The sequence below is a fragment of the Camelus dromedarius genome, chromosome 1 (assembly GCF_036321535.1).
Source record: "Camelus dromedarius isolate mCamDro1 chromosome 1, mCamDro1.pat, whole genome shotgun sequence".
NCBI classification, from domain to species: domain Eukaryota; kingdom Metazoa; phylum Chordata; class Mammalia; order Artiodactyla; family Camelidae; genus Camelus; species Camelus dromedarius.
The window spans coordinates 16,944,829-16,964,314 of NC_087436.1; the positions used below are offsets into that span (position 1 = coordinate 16,944,829).

The 19,486-nt window shown below is 34.8% G+C and overlaps 1 protein-coding gene across 1 annotated transcript in view; it reads left to right on the forward strand.

Annotated features, from left to right (window-relative positions):
- The window catches only part of IQCM (IQ motif containing M), a 280,897-nt gene that overhangs the window by 122,467 nt on the left and 138,944 nt on the right, over window positions 1-19,486 (forward strand). The window contains exons 9-10 of the mRNA XM_064479062.1: window positions 3,480-3,675; window positions 11,441-11,585. Of these exons, the coding sequence (XP_064335132.1) occupies window positions 3,480-3,675; window positions 11,441-11,585 (341 nt within the window). The remainder of the gene's footprint in view (window positions 1-3,479; window positions 3,676-11,440; window positions 11,586-19,486) is intronic.

Consider the following 19,486-nt stretch of genomic DNA (forward strand, 5'->3'; position numbering starts at 1 on the left):
TACTGGTATTAATGGGTTTAGTTATTATAATTTTCATTTCTATTATGCAATGTATATTTGTCTATTTCAAATTTAAACAAAATGGAAACCAAGAAGTAAACATTTTGCTTTATAACTAGTGTTGTTTCTTTACAACCTAGTATTTAATCAGGGATTTGCATGGGTTTTATTGGAGGACTTAATGAATCAGAATCTATAGGGCAGTTCCTGAGTAAGAGTTCTTTGAAAATATTTCTCAGAGGGTTCTCATGCCACCCTTGATTCAGAGCCACTGTAGTGATAGTCACCAATAAAGTTTTGATTTCTATCTTTCTGTTCCTATTTACATACATCATTAAGAAAATAATGTTGCAATCCTATAATGCATATAATTTAGTATCTCTTGATATAATTTCTCTTATTCTCTTGATACAAGTTTTTGAAATCATAAATATTTTCTCAGGTTATTGCATAATCTTCATAAACATCACTTTTATGACCTCATAATAATTTATTGATTGGATATAGTACAATTTCCTTAGATACTTGTTTCTGAATTTCTCCCATCATAAAATGAAACTATGATGGATATCCTTACACATACAGTTTTTTTTTTTTAAAGATTTCAGTTCTTTTGGAGATAAGTTCCAGAGAGAAATTACTTGTGTTTGTTTATCATGGAATAAAAGATGCCTTTCTTCCCCTGACTGAGATATTAATGTGCATACTTGCTCATGATGGAGAAAAGACAAGTTGCCAGTTTGCTTTCTCAGCCTTACCTCGTGGTCAAGTTGCACTCATAAGGCATGGTTGTGTCCAAATAAGTTTGTTTAGCAACTTTTGGTTTAATATCATTAACTTGGTGCTTTATTGGGGCCAATTTCAATAACATAGATGACCTAAGAGGTGTTGGTTAAAACAAGAAGATGTCTATGTTGCATGGTTAGCAAAACTGGCAAAACTTGAGGCAAACCTCAGGTTTTTAAAAAATTTACCCCATGAAGCATTTGTCACGAGTGTCACTACTTGACAGCGATAATTTACCTCTGAAATAAAATCTTTTAAAAATCAATTAGACAATTACTGTGTTACCCTTTGGGTATAAACATAAATATGTGTATCAGTAATTTATTGCTACAATAACATCACAAAGTTTAGAGGTTGAAAACAACAACCATTATTTTTCATGAGTCAGTTTTGATGATCTAGTCCAGACTCAGCTGATAACAACCTGGGCTCACTCAGGTGGATTCGTCTTGTCTCTTCTCATGTGGTCTCTCATCCTGTAGAGGCTTGCTGGATTGTTCTCAGAGATGGAGGATTCCATGAGAATGGAACTGTATGAGGCCTCTTGGGGTACATGCTAAGAACTGGTACGGCGTCATGTGCACTTTTGAGTACATGAATAAGAACTCTGTGCCATTCAAGGCAACTTAGGAGACCAGCAGAGCTCCGCTGACCACTGCTGGTGCTTCTACAGTGTACATCACACATCACCTTACAGTCAGTCACACGTATTCCTTTAAAAGTTACTCACTCCTTATTTTTAGAACATGGAACTTTACCTATAAAGTTGGCTCATTTAGGTATTTCTAGAAGACTTCTCTTACTTTTCTGAGAGAAAGGAGGAAAAGTCATGAACTCAGAATCCTTTATATTTCACAGTAGGTCTTGAAACTCAGGACAGGCCGGAATGAATCATTTCTATTTCATCCGCATTCCCAGTTAATCTCATACATGAAGACCTGTTTATAAAATTGTTATATTAACTGAGCAAAAAATACTTTTAGAAGGCACAGCTCCTTCTTTTCTAAGCTATTCAAAATAAACCTTAATTTAAACAAACAAAAAGAAAACTTTGCTTTGTTTTCTTTGCCTCTTCTGGTAGCTTTGTCTATCTAAATATTTCTTCACAGAACAAAATGTTATATTTTTGACTCATTAATCTATAAAAGTTTTCTCAAGAGAGAGAATGAGGGAAAGAACCAACCAAAGATGCAAAAGAACTATAGTTACAAGAACATCATACAAAGCTAACTTCCTTTATTTCACAAGCATGGAAAGGACATTTTTCATTTATATACACAAACACAAAGAAAAATAATAGCCTCAATTCTACCTCTTCAGCTAGAGGGCAAAGGTAAATATGGAGGACAGTTTTCTGTGTCTGAGTAAATCTCACTAGCCAGTAGTGGCTTCTTGGGAGTAGGAGGGTCTGGGAGTCAAAAAGGATCTCCAAGGAATACTTGTTATGAAAGTCTGTTGATCTGAAGCTGATCTCCATTGTAGTGGGTACAAAATTATCTCTTAAGTGATTTTAGCTATTACTGGTATTCAAATGACATATAATACAGAGCATATCAGAAGTATCACAAGCTTCAAGACAAACTAACAGAAAAGACAAATGAAAAAGGTCCCCTGTCATCTACCATCTACCAGCCAACAGAGACTAGATGGCTGGGTCCAGTAGTCAAAATCAGGCTTCCGACATGGAAGAAAAATAATGGCTACGTACAAAACAGAATAGGACTCGACAAGAACCAGTTTAGTGCAAATATCAAAACAGACTCAGAGAAGAAAAAAATGCAGAAGCAGCGTCAGTGATATTCACTTGAAATCAAGAAAGTTGGGTCTGGGATTCAGAGGTCTTTTTAGGGTAAGACTCAGCTCCAGTGTGTGAAATGACCTAAGCATCTCAGTGGAACTTCAGATGTGAAAGATGCAGAAACAAAAGCAATTAAGAAGAAAAAAGCATGTTTGGATGCTAAGAATTGTAAGAAAACTACACTTTGAACTTTGGAAGACTGGAAAACTTTGACTACCATATAAAATATACAACAGATATATAAAGGAAAAAAGCAGGCACAAGAGTACCAAGGTTGGAGACAGTCTGTTCACATTAGGAAGTCTGCAGTTTTCTCACGTGGTTCTCATCACTGCGAGGGCATCCATATCAGTATTGTAGGACTTGTCATGATTTCCGGTATGATGCCTCCTTCCTGCTGTCTAGTAGTCCACGACCCTATCAATACACCACCATGCCTTGCAACTGAGAGCATTTGGAAAATAAAATTACTTTTCAGATGATATTTGGTAAGCAGAGTATCAGTGCCAAATAATTCTGAAGCAGTCTTTAGTTTAAAATAGCTTCTGGGACGAGAAAGTTATTTTTACTAATGTGCCCTGTCATATGAAAATTATTTTGTTCCTTAGATACTGTATCTCTCGTTTGTATAGCTGTGGGTGAATTTTGACAACTTTACCTACTTTTGGATTTCCTTTCTTCAGAAGGTTAATTTGATACATATTATACAGATTCTGGCATATTCAACCTTCTTTGGAGAATCCTACTGACATGTTCAGGTTATATATGTATATGAATTATATGTGCTAATTACAGTGTATTTCCTATTTCAATATATTCATTATCAAAACAAATTTAAGACTTCAGGAATGTTTATTTTCCTTATTAACAATGAAGTTTTATGTTTTATTTTTAGTGTAAAACCGATTCCAAGTAAAAGTGATAAATTTGGCAATAAAGTTAAAAGAATTGGACCACACATAGAAATCTTCCAAGTGTTCCGGAGAAGGAAAAAATTAATAACCAAAAACATAGTTAAAATGATCACCGTCATACAGGCGCTTATCAGAGGGTGGCTTGAACGCAGAAGATTCCAAAGAATAATGACCAAGGTAAAGCATATCTGGAATGTTATAATGTGTTTAAAACTTGTTTTCCCTTCCAGTTTTATTGAAGTATAATTGACGTGCAGCACTGTATAAGTTTAAAGTGTACAGCATAATGATTTGACTTACATACGTCATGGAATGATGACCACAGTAAGTTTAGTGTATATCCATCATCTCCTATACATACAAAAGTAAGAAATGGAAAAAAAAATTTCCTTGTGATGCAGACTCTTAGGTTTTACTCTCCTTACAACTTGCATGTATAATGTACAGCAGTGTTAACTATATTTATCATGTTGTACATTAGATCCCTAGTACTTATTTATCTTGTAACTGGAAGTTTGTACTTTTTGACTGCTTTCATCCAATTTCCCCTTCTCCTACTTGTCTTTGGTAGCTGCAAATCTGATCTTATTGAGTCTGTTTGTTTTTGAAGTATACTTGATCCACAAGTATAGTTTCTGTTACACAACATTGGGGTCTGATTTTCTGTACATTTCAAAATGATCACAACAAATCTAGTTAGCATTTGTCACCATACAATGATACATGCCTAATCATTGACTATATTCCACACACTGTACATTTCATACCCATGACTCTCATATTTTACAACTGGAAGTTTGTTCTTCTTAATCTTTGTCACCTGTTTCTGTCTTCCCCACCCACTCCTCTGGCAAAAACCTGTTTGCATTCATGGCTCTGTTTCTGTTTCATTATGTCTGTTCATTTGTTTTGCTTTTTATATTCCACATGTAGGTGAAATCATACAGCATTTGTCTTTCTCTGTCTGTCTGATTTCACTTAGCATGATACCCTTCAAGTCCATCCAAAGTTGTCAAAAATGGCAAGATTTCATTCTTTTTTTTTTTTAGTGGTTGAGTAATATCTTGTTGTGTGTATATATATCACACCTTCTTACCCATGCATCCATCAATGGACTTTAATTCAGTTAAGCTGAATTTGGATAGTCACCTGGTCAATATATCTATAATTTTTCTCAATAAAGTTCTGTCTCCACTTTTTGGTTTAAGAAAACGTTATGAATAATCTATTCTTGTGACAATTTCAGATTGTGTCAGATTAGAGACTGAACAAATGCCTGGCTTATCCTTAACCCAACAGTTTTGGGTCTACTTTTACTCTAAGGCTGGGGCCACCTATCTTTGCACTGATTTTGTTTCTTCTGTGCTATTGGCTTATCCTCTGTTTAAAGCAACTTTCCTCCACTTCCCACACTCCTGGGTACTCTCGCAGTTTAAACGTTCACCTTAAAAAGAAATTACACACATTTCCACACATCCACCTGAGCAACTTTTATATATAGCAATCCTGACTTTCAGAATAAATCACAAGGACCTGTTCTGGTTGGGCAAATACAGAAGAACCTGAGGGGATGGATTTTGGCAAACCTTTGAGGAAATTAAAAAAATGTCCTCACCTTGAGGACTAAAGTTGTACTACTAATATAGGAATTTGGAAAAAAAACTAGAAATTGAAGAATAGATCAGGAATTCTGTGTGGAGCTGCTGTGTTCATTTTATAGATGAAGAAACTAAAGCTCAGAGAAACTAGGTCATTTGCCCAGGGTTGCACTTCTGGTAAGGGACTGAGCTAGAATTCAAACCCATGTCTCTCTGACTTCAAAGCCCATGCTTAGTCTACATATTATATCATTGACTTAAACTATTTGATGACTAATTGCTCCCTAATCTAATCTAAAGCCATGTCCCATACCTGTCTCTCTAGTTCTAGATCCAAGCATTAAGTTGCCCATTGGAAAGGTCCATAGTTAAATCAAACTCCACATAGCCTTACATGAACCATTTTCTTATTCTACAGAGCTCTTCCTTTCCTGCACTACTTATATTGTTGAACTGTGCCACCACCCATCGTCCAAGCTGTGCACCTGGAATTTTCTTAGACCCCTTCAGCTTTCTCAGCCCCCTGTTCAATTGGTTACCACTTCCATAACATTTCTTGTGCCACTCTTCCCCTCTGTTCTTCTTGCCAGAGCTTCTATCCATCACCCCTCACATGGAGAACTGCGGTGGTCTCCTAGTTGTCTACCTGCATGTAGGCCTCCTCCCATCTGATCTGTCATATGCAGAGGAAGCTCCACTCTGACTTCCTTATTTCATGCCTTATAATCTTTTGATGGTCCCGTGTTGCTAATTGGATAAAATATGAATTCTCTAACATAGTACATGTGGCCTCCTTGGCCTGGCTCTTGCCCACTGTCCAGCTTCGTCACATGGCACTTCTTCACTAATACCCTGGGCTCTAGCAAAGCCCAAATCCTTATATTCCCTGACTGTTTCCTATTATTTTATGAATCTTTATGCTGTTCTCTTAGTCTGGTATACTCTTCCTCCCTAATTTTCTGACAAACTCCAACTCATTCTTTAAGCTCTTCCTTAAGTATACACACCCAGATATGCTCTCTGGTCCATCAAGCAGAGTTGATCTCTCCATTTTTGGTCAATAATTTGCCCAGTCCTCTGCATTTTGACCTTTTGTTTACATGTTTGTCATGAACAATACAATTTATGTGACCTATATGGGAGTACCTGCTCTTTATTTTTATATTTATAGTACCACATACTGTTTTGTCACATACACTCTCTCTCATTTTAACTATATTAACTCATTACCTGCTGTTTTTCTTGTTTATTTACTTGTCTCTGTATGTTTATATTGTTTTCTGTCTTGTTTGCTACTGTGTTCAAATACCTAGAATAGAGCTTGGCATGTGATAGTTAATTCAACAAATGTCTTTTGAATTAATTCAGCAAAATATAGTTATAGAATTTTACCAGATCACTCTAATGATTCACATATATCATATATATAAATATATAGAGACATATAATATATGTCATATATACATACCATATATATAATATAATTTAACTTAATTATAGTATTTTCTGATATTGGAGAGAATTGTAACATCATCCATAACTTCTGGGACAAAAACGGGTCTAGAAAACTTGGAAAGTAAGAGTGGGTCCAAGATGACAGTGAAAAGGTGAGCTCAACAAGGAAAATGTTGACTTTCTAGGCAGAGGTAGAATTTGAGATGAAAAGAATAAGAAGCATTATTAAAGAGTCAGAGCAAATGTGGATTGTTGCCTTTGATTTGGTTAAAAAACGTGTTATGATCATGGATTTTCATTTTTATTCCGCCATCGGCATGCTGCTTTGTATGTTGGACAGCTGCTCTGTTGATACAGTTAATGTTGTTGTGCTTGTTGTCAAAATGCTGGTGGGGCAGGCCTGTGATGCACGTGTGGTCCGGTTTCAGACTGAGCCTGTGTGCAGAGTTGCTGTTGGAGGAATTCTTGATAGACTTTCTGCTCTAGAGGCTGCACAACAAACCACTGGGTAGTTGTCAGCACTGTAGCCATCCCTCCACTGGGACACTTTCATAGTCCTACTGTTTGGTTGGCACTTGAGGGCTTGTGGCTGTAGACGGCATCTGCTAGAATGTCAGTCACTCTAAGAAAACTCAAGAGACTATACAGTTTCCACCATTTCCTGTGAAATGCTCCAGTTTGGGTTTATTTAGAAATAATTAAGTAACATTGAGTTATATCAGTCATAAGGAGACTGCAGAGATTGCTCCATTTAACTATCAGCATTATTTATTTCCACCATTCGAAATATTCTTTTCCTTTTAAAGTTTTTATGTTGTTTGTTTGCATATGTTCTGCTTTAAGTTAATATGATCCAGAAAAAAACATAGACACAAAAACAGTGTTTACCTCAATGTTATGCTTCTAAAAATTACTGACTCAGGACAGTGAATTGGGGGAAGAGTGTGACAAAATTAGAGAAAGAACAACTAGTATGCTTTTTCAGTAGTTCAGTGCATAATAGTATTGGCTTGGGGTAGGATTGGAGAAATGGACAGTAGATAGGACATTGGATTTAATTGGATTTGGAGATAAAGGAGAGGGAGGAATCAAGAATGGTTCCTAGATTTTTGCCTTGGGCAACCTGATGGATGGTTGTGAAATACAGAACTTCAGAGGAAGAGTGCATAAGAGAAGGGGGGAGGAAAGAAAAGGAGATAGAGTTTAGGTTTTAAACCTGAGTTTAATGCGCCTGTGGAACATCCTTGAAATGTCTGGGATGCAATTGAACATGTGAGTCTAAAGTTTAGAAGGAAGATGGGGCCAAAAGGAAACATTTGGGATCCAGTAATAGTTCTTAAACTCTTTTCACCTTAACACACCTGAAAAAGAATGTAAAACTCTCTCACTCATAAAAATAGTTCTATTTGGCAATAGTTCTTATTTTATCTCTGAGAAATCTCTTTCCCCAGGTGACTGAATGGCTCCTTTACTTCATTCACGTGTCTGTTCATTGTCACACTATGAAAGAGCCTGCCCCGTGCTACCCTATAAAAAATAATACCTACCCTAGTTCCTCCCTATTCCATTTAAAACACTTTACTGCTCTTCATACCACTTACTGCCAAGTACATACCTATTTGTTGACTGTGTTATTCCTTCCATCAGAATGCAACACACTGAGACAGGGATTTTGTCTTTCCTGTTCACTAATCTATCCACAAAGACTAGAACATTTCTGGCACATGTTTTTGAATAAATTATTTTCAACATGATGGAGGATGTGTAATAAATAACATATTGGGAAGAGAGGATGTGAAATTTGGAAAGTCTTCTTCTGGACATTTTGATTTGGCTCCCTGACCAAAGATGCCCTCCTGTACTCTACCTCATCCATAGATTTGAGAATCATTATTAGTGATACTGTCTGGAGCCACTGGAATTGATGTCATTGTCCAGATAGAGTCTATAGAGTAAGGAGAGAAGCATGGAAAGGTAAGAGTGGGAAAGACCAATCTCAGAGGGCAGGCAGAGGTGAGGATTCCACAAACAATGAAGCAAAAGCTAGAGAGATATGAAGAAAACCAGAATACGCTAGATCAAGGAAGTTCAGACACAGTACAAGAAGAGAGTTGGGTCCATGATTTCCAGTGCTGCTAGGAATGAAGTCCTAAGCAAAAATAGGTAAAAGATATGAACCAGTACTTCATAGTAGGAGAAACATAAATGGCTAGTAAACATGAAAAGAGGCTACTCTTGCTAGTAATCAAAGAAATTAAGTCCCAAGTATCATATAATAGTGGACTTCTCCAAACAAGCAATCATTCATTATTTAAAAAAGAAAGATATGACCATACCAAATAAAAAGCAAACTTGAAATGCATATTGGAAAAAAAAGTTTAAATCCTGATGTGTAAGTATGATACATTTTTCCTTTAAGTCAACATGAATTGGAAAATTATAATCAGTAATTTATGAGTCTTTTATTCTAATATTGCTGTTGTAAATATCAATCTGTACATTTTTTTTGGATTTAATTCTATCTTGAGAAACATTTTAGAAATATGGGGGAAAACTTACATACAGAAATGTACATACCATCACAACTGAGGCATATTTCCATATGGAAGACTGGTGGAGAGGCATGCTGTAGTAACCACAAAGAGGGACCATTGCAATTTTCTCTCACCCAACTTCTTAACCATGGAAAACTCCTAGGTCACTTTCCGAATGCCTCGGATCTGAGAAGTGTTCTTCATAAGGTGTGTCCACAAAAAAGGATTTAGTAAATTTGTTGGGAAAACACTCAAATTGGGTTTGGTCGCTGCCTAATGTCCTTGCTCTCTTAGCAAATGTCATCATTCCACTAAGCAGCATTCTAAGCTGGAATCTTTTGGCTCATATTCTAAGGATACAATTAAAACAGTGTTTGATTCTTAGTTATAAGCCAAAGAAACCTACTGACAGATTTAAGCAGAAAGGCACTGAGTAGAATATTGGGCAGAGGTCTGAAGAACTAAGCTCAGAAGCATGAAGGGAATGATGAAGGCTAGCCTAGATAGTGCCCAGGACTCTAGCCAAATCCTGCACAGAGTCTGATGCAGATGCTGAATCCTGGGTATTACTGCCTTCACAAATGCTACCCTTGAAAAGTGGATTCTTGCTCCATGGTTACTCTGCCACACAAATAGATTTCCCACTGTTTCACTTTTAAAAGCATTATTAGTTTCAATTCAAAGCCTGATGCTGGTGTGGATAATGGATGAAGCTTTGTCACATGTCTGCATCCTAGCAACAGAGGAGGCTTGGGTCATAAGCATCTGATTTGTGGCTTCAAATTGTAGGAGGTGAGTTCTGCCTCCTACTAAGTTTCATACAGTGGGGAATGCTCCAAAAGTGTGAACAATCCATTATTTAAAACAAAACAAAACAACAAGAGTCTACTGGACAAAAGGCAGTTAAAAATACACATTATAAACTTTTATTGAATATTGAAAGACATTAGCAAACATTCAGAATCTGCCTGATTCTGATGGAATTCAGATGGAGGGATAAAGGAGAAGAGGGAAGTAGTGAAATTGTGCTAATTTATTTTTTCATTCAGGCAAAATAAGAAATATTATTTCATTGATAATATCAATAAATTAAGAAATATAGACTGAAACATTACATTTTAAAATTTCAGAGAAGAACCACGAAATTAAGCAAAGACAAAGAAAAATAAAATGACAGAAACAACCTTTAAAGAATCATACAAAACAGAAAATAAATGTCAAGAGCAAGAACACTCATAAGTGTTATAAAAAATAAATATACTAGGGAATAAACCAAAACAAAAATTTACAGAATGTGTGAAAAATATAAAATGCAAGTAAATTAAGAGGAATATAGTGTGTAGTTAAAAGTGTGGGTTCTGGAGTGTCCTTGTTTTGATTTCAGAACCAATTCTGCAACTTACTAACTATAGGACCTTGGGAAAGTTATTTAAAGATTTTATGCTTCAGTTTTTTTTTTCTTACTTGTATAAAGTATGCAAAACACATGAAAGGAAAGCTGACTCAGAGGAAAATTCATAAACTTAACTACATTCCTAGCAAAATGAAAATAGATAATTTAAATCTTTAATTTAAGAAGTCAAGGAGGGAAAATAAATCTAAGGAATTAAAAAAGATGAGTAGAGAAATTAATGAGCTAGAAAATGTAAAATGTAAAAATAATTAAATTGATAAATAAAATGGAACTGGCTATTTAGAAAAGAAAACAAGCCTGCAATAGATGAATTTTTTATACTTTAATTTTTAAAAGTCTACTGTAGTAGAATGTAGAAAATGCATATGCAGAAAAAATATAGTCACAGATGAAAAGTAAACTGATAAAATTTGCGCATATGCTGAAAAGGGTTAATTTCTTTAATATTCAGGTTCTAGAAATCAGGAAGTAAAACGTGAAAAAAATTCAGTGGAAAATAGGTAAAAGACATACATATACTATTTTCAAAAGAAAACACAAGTATTTGAGCTCTCAGAGTGGATAGCTTAGGCAAGAATCATCCATTACAGAATAATGCCTTACCAGATTTTTTTTTTCTGGCTAAGTGGGCTACATATTATAGAAATCTGGATACCAACCTAGGGAAGCTTCTATAAAAGTTTATTATTGAAACCTCTACTCTACAGGAAGTATGAGTATGTGATGACAGAGCAACTCAACATTGAAACTCTCTGAACTTTAGGGAAATTATCCCACTCTATAATGCATGTATTTAACCAGCCTAGCTTAGAAACATAAATAAATACATCCGTAATCTAAGAAACTGGGTGAGATTGATGAAATGAAAGGTGCAAAATTAGATTAAATTTACATAGGAAAAGTATATATGGAGTTCAGCTGACCATACTACTGTTTTATAGGCTTTGTATCATGGACCAGATTTGAGAGCAGTTATAAACAAGTATTGCAGACTAATCTACCGTGTTAAATATCGACTTGGTCTTTGGAGGACAAGACAAATTATAAACCTTGCAGAGCTAGAGGAATGGATGGACAGAAAAAAATGTAAGTGATGCTGTCATTTCTGGTTTGATTTTAGGTTTGGAATTAACTTAACCACTGGAAATTTATATATAATTTACAAATAATTACCTATGGACACCAAAAGTAGACCAGATTTTTCTTGCTGAATCTTGTTGCATCTTAAGCTGACATATTTTTTATTTTGATTAATTTATAAAAGATCTTGTGCTTATAAGCAACAGAAAAATCATTCTGGCTGACCAAACCAAAAAAAAAAAAAAAGAAAGAAATTTAAAGGAAAGATAGAAGAAAGATAGCTAAAGAATCAGATTTCCATTAGAACATGAACCAGAGCTGCTCCAGAGATCTAGAGAGCAAAAAATAAGGGGCAATCTCTGTTTACTTCTGAGTGCTAGATAAACTGATATCACTATATATATCACTTTGTTATTAAGCTTTAAATTTAAATTCTGAGAGAGCACCTGATTGGTTTAGGTTGAGTTATGTGTCCAGCACTTTGCCATGGGAGGACAGAATTTGCTTGAGAGTTGCAGAGAAGCTATATCCATTAAGGGGATGGGTAGCTTCCTGAAGGAAAACTGCATATTGATAATAAAAGAATATTAATGGACACTCAACCGACTAAACAACAGATATCCATTACATGTTGCTTATTAGTGTTGAAATTCTATGCACAGAACAAGTTTCCTAATTTGTATCTTAACTTTCAGAGATCTTGATTTTTATTATATTCAATGAATTTAGTATTGCTTAAGATTAGGATGGCTATTACAGCCAGTTATTTTATGAAAAAATAAGTAAAGGATTCTGGTTTCTGCTTCCACATGTAAGGAGCTTGGAAGTCACTACTCCATCTTAACAGTAAAAAAGCTAAACAGACTAAAAAATCAGCAGCTCTTCTTGACTCTATAAGAGAGGGAAGAACACAGGACAAAATGCTGCTGTCAAGATTGGAGACATAGACATGCAAATACAGGGAAATACAGGTTACCAGAGCAGAGACTCAGGAGCAGGAACTGATGGGAGAACGGTCCTGGGGTAGGAAAAATGAACTGTAAATGATGAATTGCTGGAGGCTCAATGTGGACAACTCTGAGAGTTAAACATTCAAAGGGGACCAGGTCATAGTGGGGCCTCCATAATACTGTGATATTGACAACCAGGAGCTCAACCAGATTCCCACAATAAATATGAGAAAATGAACCATTTTGAAATATGCCAGAGCACTCCATTCTTAACAAGGCTTGCCTTCAGGAGAAAGTGATTAACCAGAGCTTAACCTGCTAGGTATTATCAGAGCCTAATGAACCTGGGAAAGAGAAAAACTCAACTCCAGTCCACTCTGACCAACTTCTCCCACCCAAGAGGAGAGAAAAAACCAAAAATGCTTGTGAAATTCACAGTTCAGAGACATAAGCTCACTAAGAGACTAAGACTTAATCATAAGGCTTTAGAACACTTTCTCTCCCCCAACACCTTATCACCATATTACTAAAGGCTTTTTTATACCAGTTCCTTTTACCTAGTATATCATGTCTGGCTGTCAAGGAAAAATTACAATGTATTCAAAAACACAGTTTATAAAGACAAAGCAAACATCAGAACAGACATGGCAGTGATGTTGGAATTATCAGACTGAGGATTTAAAACAACTATGATTGCTATGCTAATTGTGGATAAAATAGACAGCAAACAAGAACAAATGGACAATGTAGGCAGAGAGATGGAAACCCTAAGAAAGAACCAAAAAGAAATGCTAATGATAAAAAAACACTGTAACAGAAATGAAGAATGCCTTTGATGGGCTTATTAGTAGATTGGACATGGCTGAGGAAAGATTCCCTGAGTTAGAAAATATATCAATGGAATCCTTGAACACTGAAAATCAAAGAGAGAAAAGACTGAAAAAAAAAAAAGAAAAAAAAGAACAAAACATCCAAGGATGGTAGGGCAATTACAGAAGGAGTAACTTATGTATAATGGGAATACCAGAGGGAGAAGAAAGAGAGAAAGGAGCAGAAGAAATATTTATAACAATAATGACTGAGAATTTCCCCCAAATTAACATCAGACATCAAACCAAAGATCTAGGAAGTCCAGAGAACACCAAGCAGAATAAATTCCAAAAAACTACACCTAGGCATATAATCAAATTACAGAAAATTAAAGATAAAAAAATTCTGAAAAAAACACCTTGCTCGTAGAGAAAAAAAATAAGAATTACATTTGACTTATCCAAAGCTGTACAGGAATGAAGAATGGCATGAAATAGTTAAAGTATTGAGAAACAGACCACCAACCTGTAATTCTGTACCTTGCAAAAATTATCCTTCAAAAGTGAAGGCTTTCTCAGACAAATAGAAATTGAAGCAATTTGTTGCCAGTAGATCTGCCTTGCAAAAAACTGCTAAAGGAAGTTTTTTAGAGAGAGTATTTTAGAGTAAATAATATAGGTCAGAAACTCAGACTATATGAAGTAAAGAAAAGCACAGAAGACATAAAATATAAGAGAAGAAATAAGAATAAATAAAATATTTATTTTTCTTATTGCTAAGTGATTTACAGATAACAATTTATTCAAAATAATACCAACAATATGGTCAATTATAATATACATATATAGCTTATGTATAATTATATATGCTAATATATGTATGCTTATAAATAAGTGAAGTAATGACAACAATTACACAAGGGATGAGAGGTAGAAATTAGGATTATTTTGTTATTGTAAAGTATTTGCATTACCCATGAAGTAAGATAGTGTTATTTGAAAGTGGATTTAGATTAGCTGTAAACATGTACTGTGAACTCTAAGGCAAGTATTTAAAAAAAAATTATAATAGATATGCTATGAAATAAGTGAAAATTAAATCATATAAAATGCTCAAGTAAAACTACAAAAAGCAGAAAAAAAATAGAAGATAAAAACAAAAACAAAGAACAAGGGTAACAACCAAGAACACTATTGGATATAGTAGATATGAATCAAGCTGTATCAGTAATCACTTTGAATGTTAAATGATATAAAGGCACCAATTAAAAGATAGACATTGTCAGAGTAGATCAAAAGACACAATCCAATTATATGTTGTCTACATGAAAACCATTTTAAATATAAAGACATACCTAGATTAAAATTAAATGGATGGAGAAAAATGCATCATGTTAATACTAATCAAATGAAAGCAAGAGTATCTGTATTAATTTCAGACAGAGCAGACTTCAAATTAAGGAAAATTATCAAGGATGAAGAAGTGCATTACATAATGATAAAGGGGTCATTCTCCAAGAAGACATTAGCAGTTCTAGTTGTGTATGTGCCTAACATAGCATCAAACTATGTGAAGCAAAAACTGATGGACCTGCAAGGAGAAACAGATGAATCCACTATCACAGTTGGAGACTTCAGTGCTCCACTATAAGAAATAGACAGGTCAAGGAAGCAGAGTAGTACACATAGTTGACCTCAACAGTATCATCAGTCAACTGGATATAACTGACCTCTCTAAATTTCTTTATCCAACAGCAGTAGAATACATATTTTTCTTAATGTCACAAGCAACATTTACCAAGATAGGCCATACTCTGAGCCATAAATACACCTTAACAAATTTAAAATATTGGACACCATACAATGTCTACTCTAAAACCACAGTGAAGTTAAACAGGAAATCAGTAACAGAAAGATAACTGGAAAATCCCAAAATACATAGGGGTTAAACAACAGATTTCTAAATAACACGTGAGTCACAGAAGACATCTAAAGAGAAACTGAAAACATTTTGAACTAAATGAAAATGAATATACAACTTATCAAAATTTGTGGGATGCAGAAAAAGCAGTGTTTAGAGGGAAATTTATAGCACTGAATGTATATATTAGAAAGGAAGAAAGATAGATCTAAAATCAATAATCTAAGTTTTCACTTGAAGAAACTTGATAAAGAAGAAAAAGTTAATCCAAAATAAGTGAAAAGAAAGAATAAGAATTAGAGCAGAAATCGATGAAATTGAAAACAGGAAATCAATAGAGAAAAATCAATGAGTCCAACATGTGGTCTTTTGAAAAGATCAATAAAATTAATAATCCTTAGCCAAACTGACTAAGAAGAAAAGAGAGAGGGCACAAATTATTAATATCAGAAATGAAAAAGGGGACATTGCTAAAGATCCTATGGATATTAAAATGATGATAAACACATCTATGCACAACTTTTTATGCTCACATATTTGTTAACTTAGATACAATGGACCAATTCCTTGAAAGACAGAATCTTCTAAAACTCTCTCAAGAAGAAATAGACAATGTGAATCGGTCTATATCTATTAATAAAATTGAATCCAAAATTAATAACCTTCCAAAATAGAAAGCACCGGGCCCAGATGGGTTCACTGGTGAATTCTATCAAACATTAAGGAAGAAATTATACAAATTTTCTACCAGCTTTTTCCAATGTATAGATACAGAGGGAATACTTCTTAACTCATTCTATGTGGCTATCATTACCTTAATACCAAAATTAAGTGAAGACAATATAGGAAAACTACAAACCAGTATCTCTCATGAATATCAAAACAAAAATACTCTATAAAATAGTAGCAAGTTGAATCCTAAAAAACATAAAAAGAGTTGTATGCCATAACCAAGTGGGATTTATCCCAGGTTTGCAAGGCTGTTTCAGTTTTCAAAAATCAATTAATATAAGCTATCACATCAATAGGCTAAAAATGAAAAATCACATGTTCATATCACTAAGTGCAGAAAAAGCAATTGACAAAATCCAACACCCATTCATAATAAAACTCTCAGTAAACAAGAAATAGAGAGGTACTTTCACAACTCGAGGAAGATTATCTTAAAAAACCTGCCGCTAGCATCATACTTAATTGTGAGTAACCTGAAGCTTTTCCTCTAAGATCAGATACAAGGCAAGGATATCCTGTCACCACTCCTTTTCAACATCATGCTGGAAATTCTTGCTAACACAGTAAAGGAAGAAGAGGAAATAAAGGCATACAGATTGGGAAGGAAGAAATAAAATTATCTTTGTTTGCAGATTACATGATTGTCCATGTAGAAAATCTGAAAGAATTGACAAAAAACTGTTGGGACATAATAAGCTATTTATATCAAGGTCGCAGGATACAAAGATAATATATAAATGTTAATTGATTTCCTATATACCAAGGATGAACAAGTGGACTTTGAAATTAAAAACACACTAACATTAGCCCCCCCAATATAAAATACTCATGTATGAAGGTATCAGAATATGTACATGATCTCTATGTGAAAAATTATGAGACCTTGATTAGCAAAATCAAAGAACTAAATAAATGGATAGATACTATGTGTTGATGGATAGGAAGACTCATTATTGTAAAGATGTCAGTTCTTCCTACTTGATGTATAGATTTAATGCAATCCCATTCAAAATTTAGCAAGTTATTTTGTGGATATCAACAAAATGATTCTAAAGTTTATATGAAGAGGCAAAAGACCAGAATAGCCAACACAATACTGAAAAAGAACAACAGAGTTGGAGTACTGATGCTACCTGACTTCAAGACTTACTATAAAGCTACAATTATTAAGACAGTGTAGTATTGGCAAAAGAATATACAAATACGTCGTGGAACAAAATAGGGAGTTCAGAAACAGACCCCTGTAAATATAGTCAACCGGTCTTTGACAAAGGAGCCAAGGCAATGCAATAGGGCAAAGATAGTCTTTTTAACAAATGGTGCTAGAACAGTTGGGCATTCACATGTAAAACAATTAACTTAAACACAGACTTTATACATTTCACAAAAATTAACTCAACATGAATCACAGAATAAGTGTAAACGCAAAACTATCAAACTCCTAGAAGGTAACGTAGGAGAAAACCTAGATGATGCCTTTTTAGATACACCAAAGACAGGATTCATTAAAGAAATAATTAATAACCTAGACTACAGTAAAATTTTAAAGCTTTTGCTCTGTGAAAGACAATATCAAGAGAATAAGAAGACAAGCCACATACTGAGAGAAAATATTTTCAGAAGACATATCTGATAAAGGACTGTTATCCAAAATATACAAGGAACTCTTAACACTCAACAGTAAGAAAACAGACAACTTGATTAAAATATGGGCCAAAGATCTCGACACTCACCAAAGATGACAGATCACAAGTAAGTGTAGGGAATGATGCTCCATGTCATTTGTTGTCAGGGAAATGCAAATTAAAACAACAGAGATACCGCTACACACCTATTTGGATGGCCAAAATCCAGAGCACCAACAACACCAAACACTGGCGACAATGTGGAGCCATACGAACTATCATTCATTGTTGAGGGAATGCCAAATGATGGCCATTTTGAAAGACAGTTTGGTGGATTCTTACAAAACTAAACATACTCTTACTATACAATCCACCAATCATGCTTGTTGGTATTTACTCACATGAGATTTATACCCAAACAAAACCTGCATATGATATCTATAGCAGCTTTTAGTTAATTGCCAAGGCTTGAATGCAATCAAAATATCCTTTAATAGATGAATTGATAAATAAACTGTGGTAAATCCAGACAATGAAATATTATTTAACTCTAAGAATAAATGAGCTTTGAAGCCATAAAAAGACATGGAGGAAACTTAAATGCATATTATTAAGTGGAAAAAGCCAATCTGAAAAGGCTTTATACTTTATGATTCCAGCTATCTAACATTCTGGAAAAGGCAAAACTGTGGAGAAAATAAAAATTCAGTGATTGCCAGGGGTGGGATGAGGTGGGTGGGAAGGATGAATTGGCATGCACAGAGAGGAGTTTTAGGACAGTAAAACTATTTCATACAATACCACAATGATGGATAAATGTTATTATGTATTTGTCTAGACTCATAGAATGTACAACACCAAGAGTGAACTGTAAGGTGAACTATTGCCTTTAGTGATTATGATGTGTCAATATAGGTTTATCCTTGGTAGCAAATGCATTACCCTGGAGAGTGATACTGATAATGGGGTTGTGGGGTGGCTATGCTTGAGTGTGGTGAGGAGATATATGGGAAATTTCTGGTACCTCCTTCTCAATTTCGTTTTAAATTTAAAACTATTCATAAATTTTCTTTAAAGCAACAACAACAAAATGATGCAAATAAATTAATTTGATTGAAATCAGTCATTTATTGCCTTGTAATACCAAAGTGCTACATTTTTTGGTAGTTTCAGCTAGCTATAAAATGTTTACTTTGCAGTGGACTGTACGTTCCATGAAGTCAAGAACTGTGTCTGTTATGATCATTAATATGCACCTGCTATTAGCAAATGCCTGGTCTATCAGAAGGGCTCAAAAGTATTTTTTGAAAGGACAGTTTTTATTAAGTTTATTAGTTATTCTAAAATATGTTGCAGAGTATATACAAATAACCAGAATTCTTTGAGTTAGAATGCCTCTTTTTCTGTAGCTAGTGCTTGAGGAAGGAAGAAGTCAGAGAGAGAGAGATTCTATATAAGTCATGGAACTCAATCAGTTCACCCCGTCCAACAGCCTGATTTCCAGAGGAAAAAGAAGAAGGAGCAAAGTGTTTGGGAGATGAAAAGACTAGAAGAAGGAGGGAGAAAGAGAAAACAAATGAGAGAGGCAGAGAAAGAGAAAACCCTTCTTTCATTAGGAAGCTGCTGGGACTCCTTTTACTTAAAAATCCTTTGAAAAGTGAGGGAGAGTACAACTATCTTATTTAGGAGTTAGTCCCAGGAAATACTGTTAGTAGAATGGAGAAGTGAGACAGGGAAGGGATGGGGGGGGGGGTAAAAGCAGATTACCACGTGGGCAACCTGAGCTTTATCCCTGTAGGGAGTAGTGTGGCCATCTTGCCTCAAGTGCTGGGTCTTTAGCCGCCAGCTTCCCCAGTCAGTTGTTAGGGGC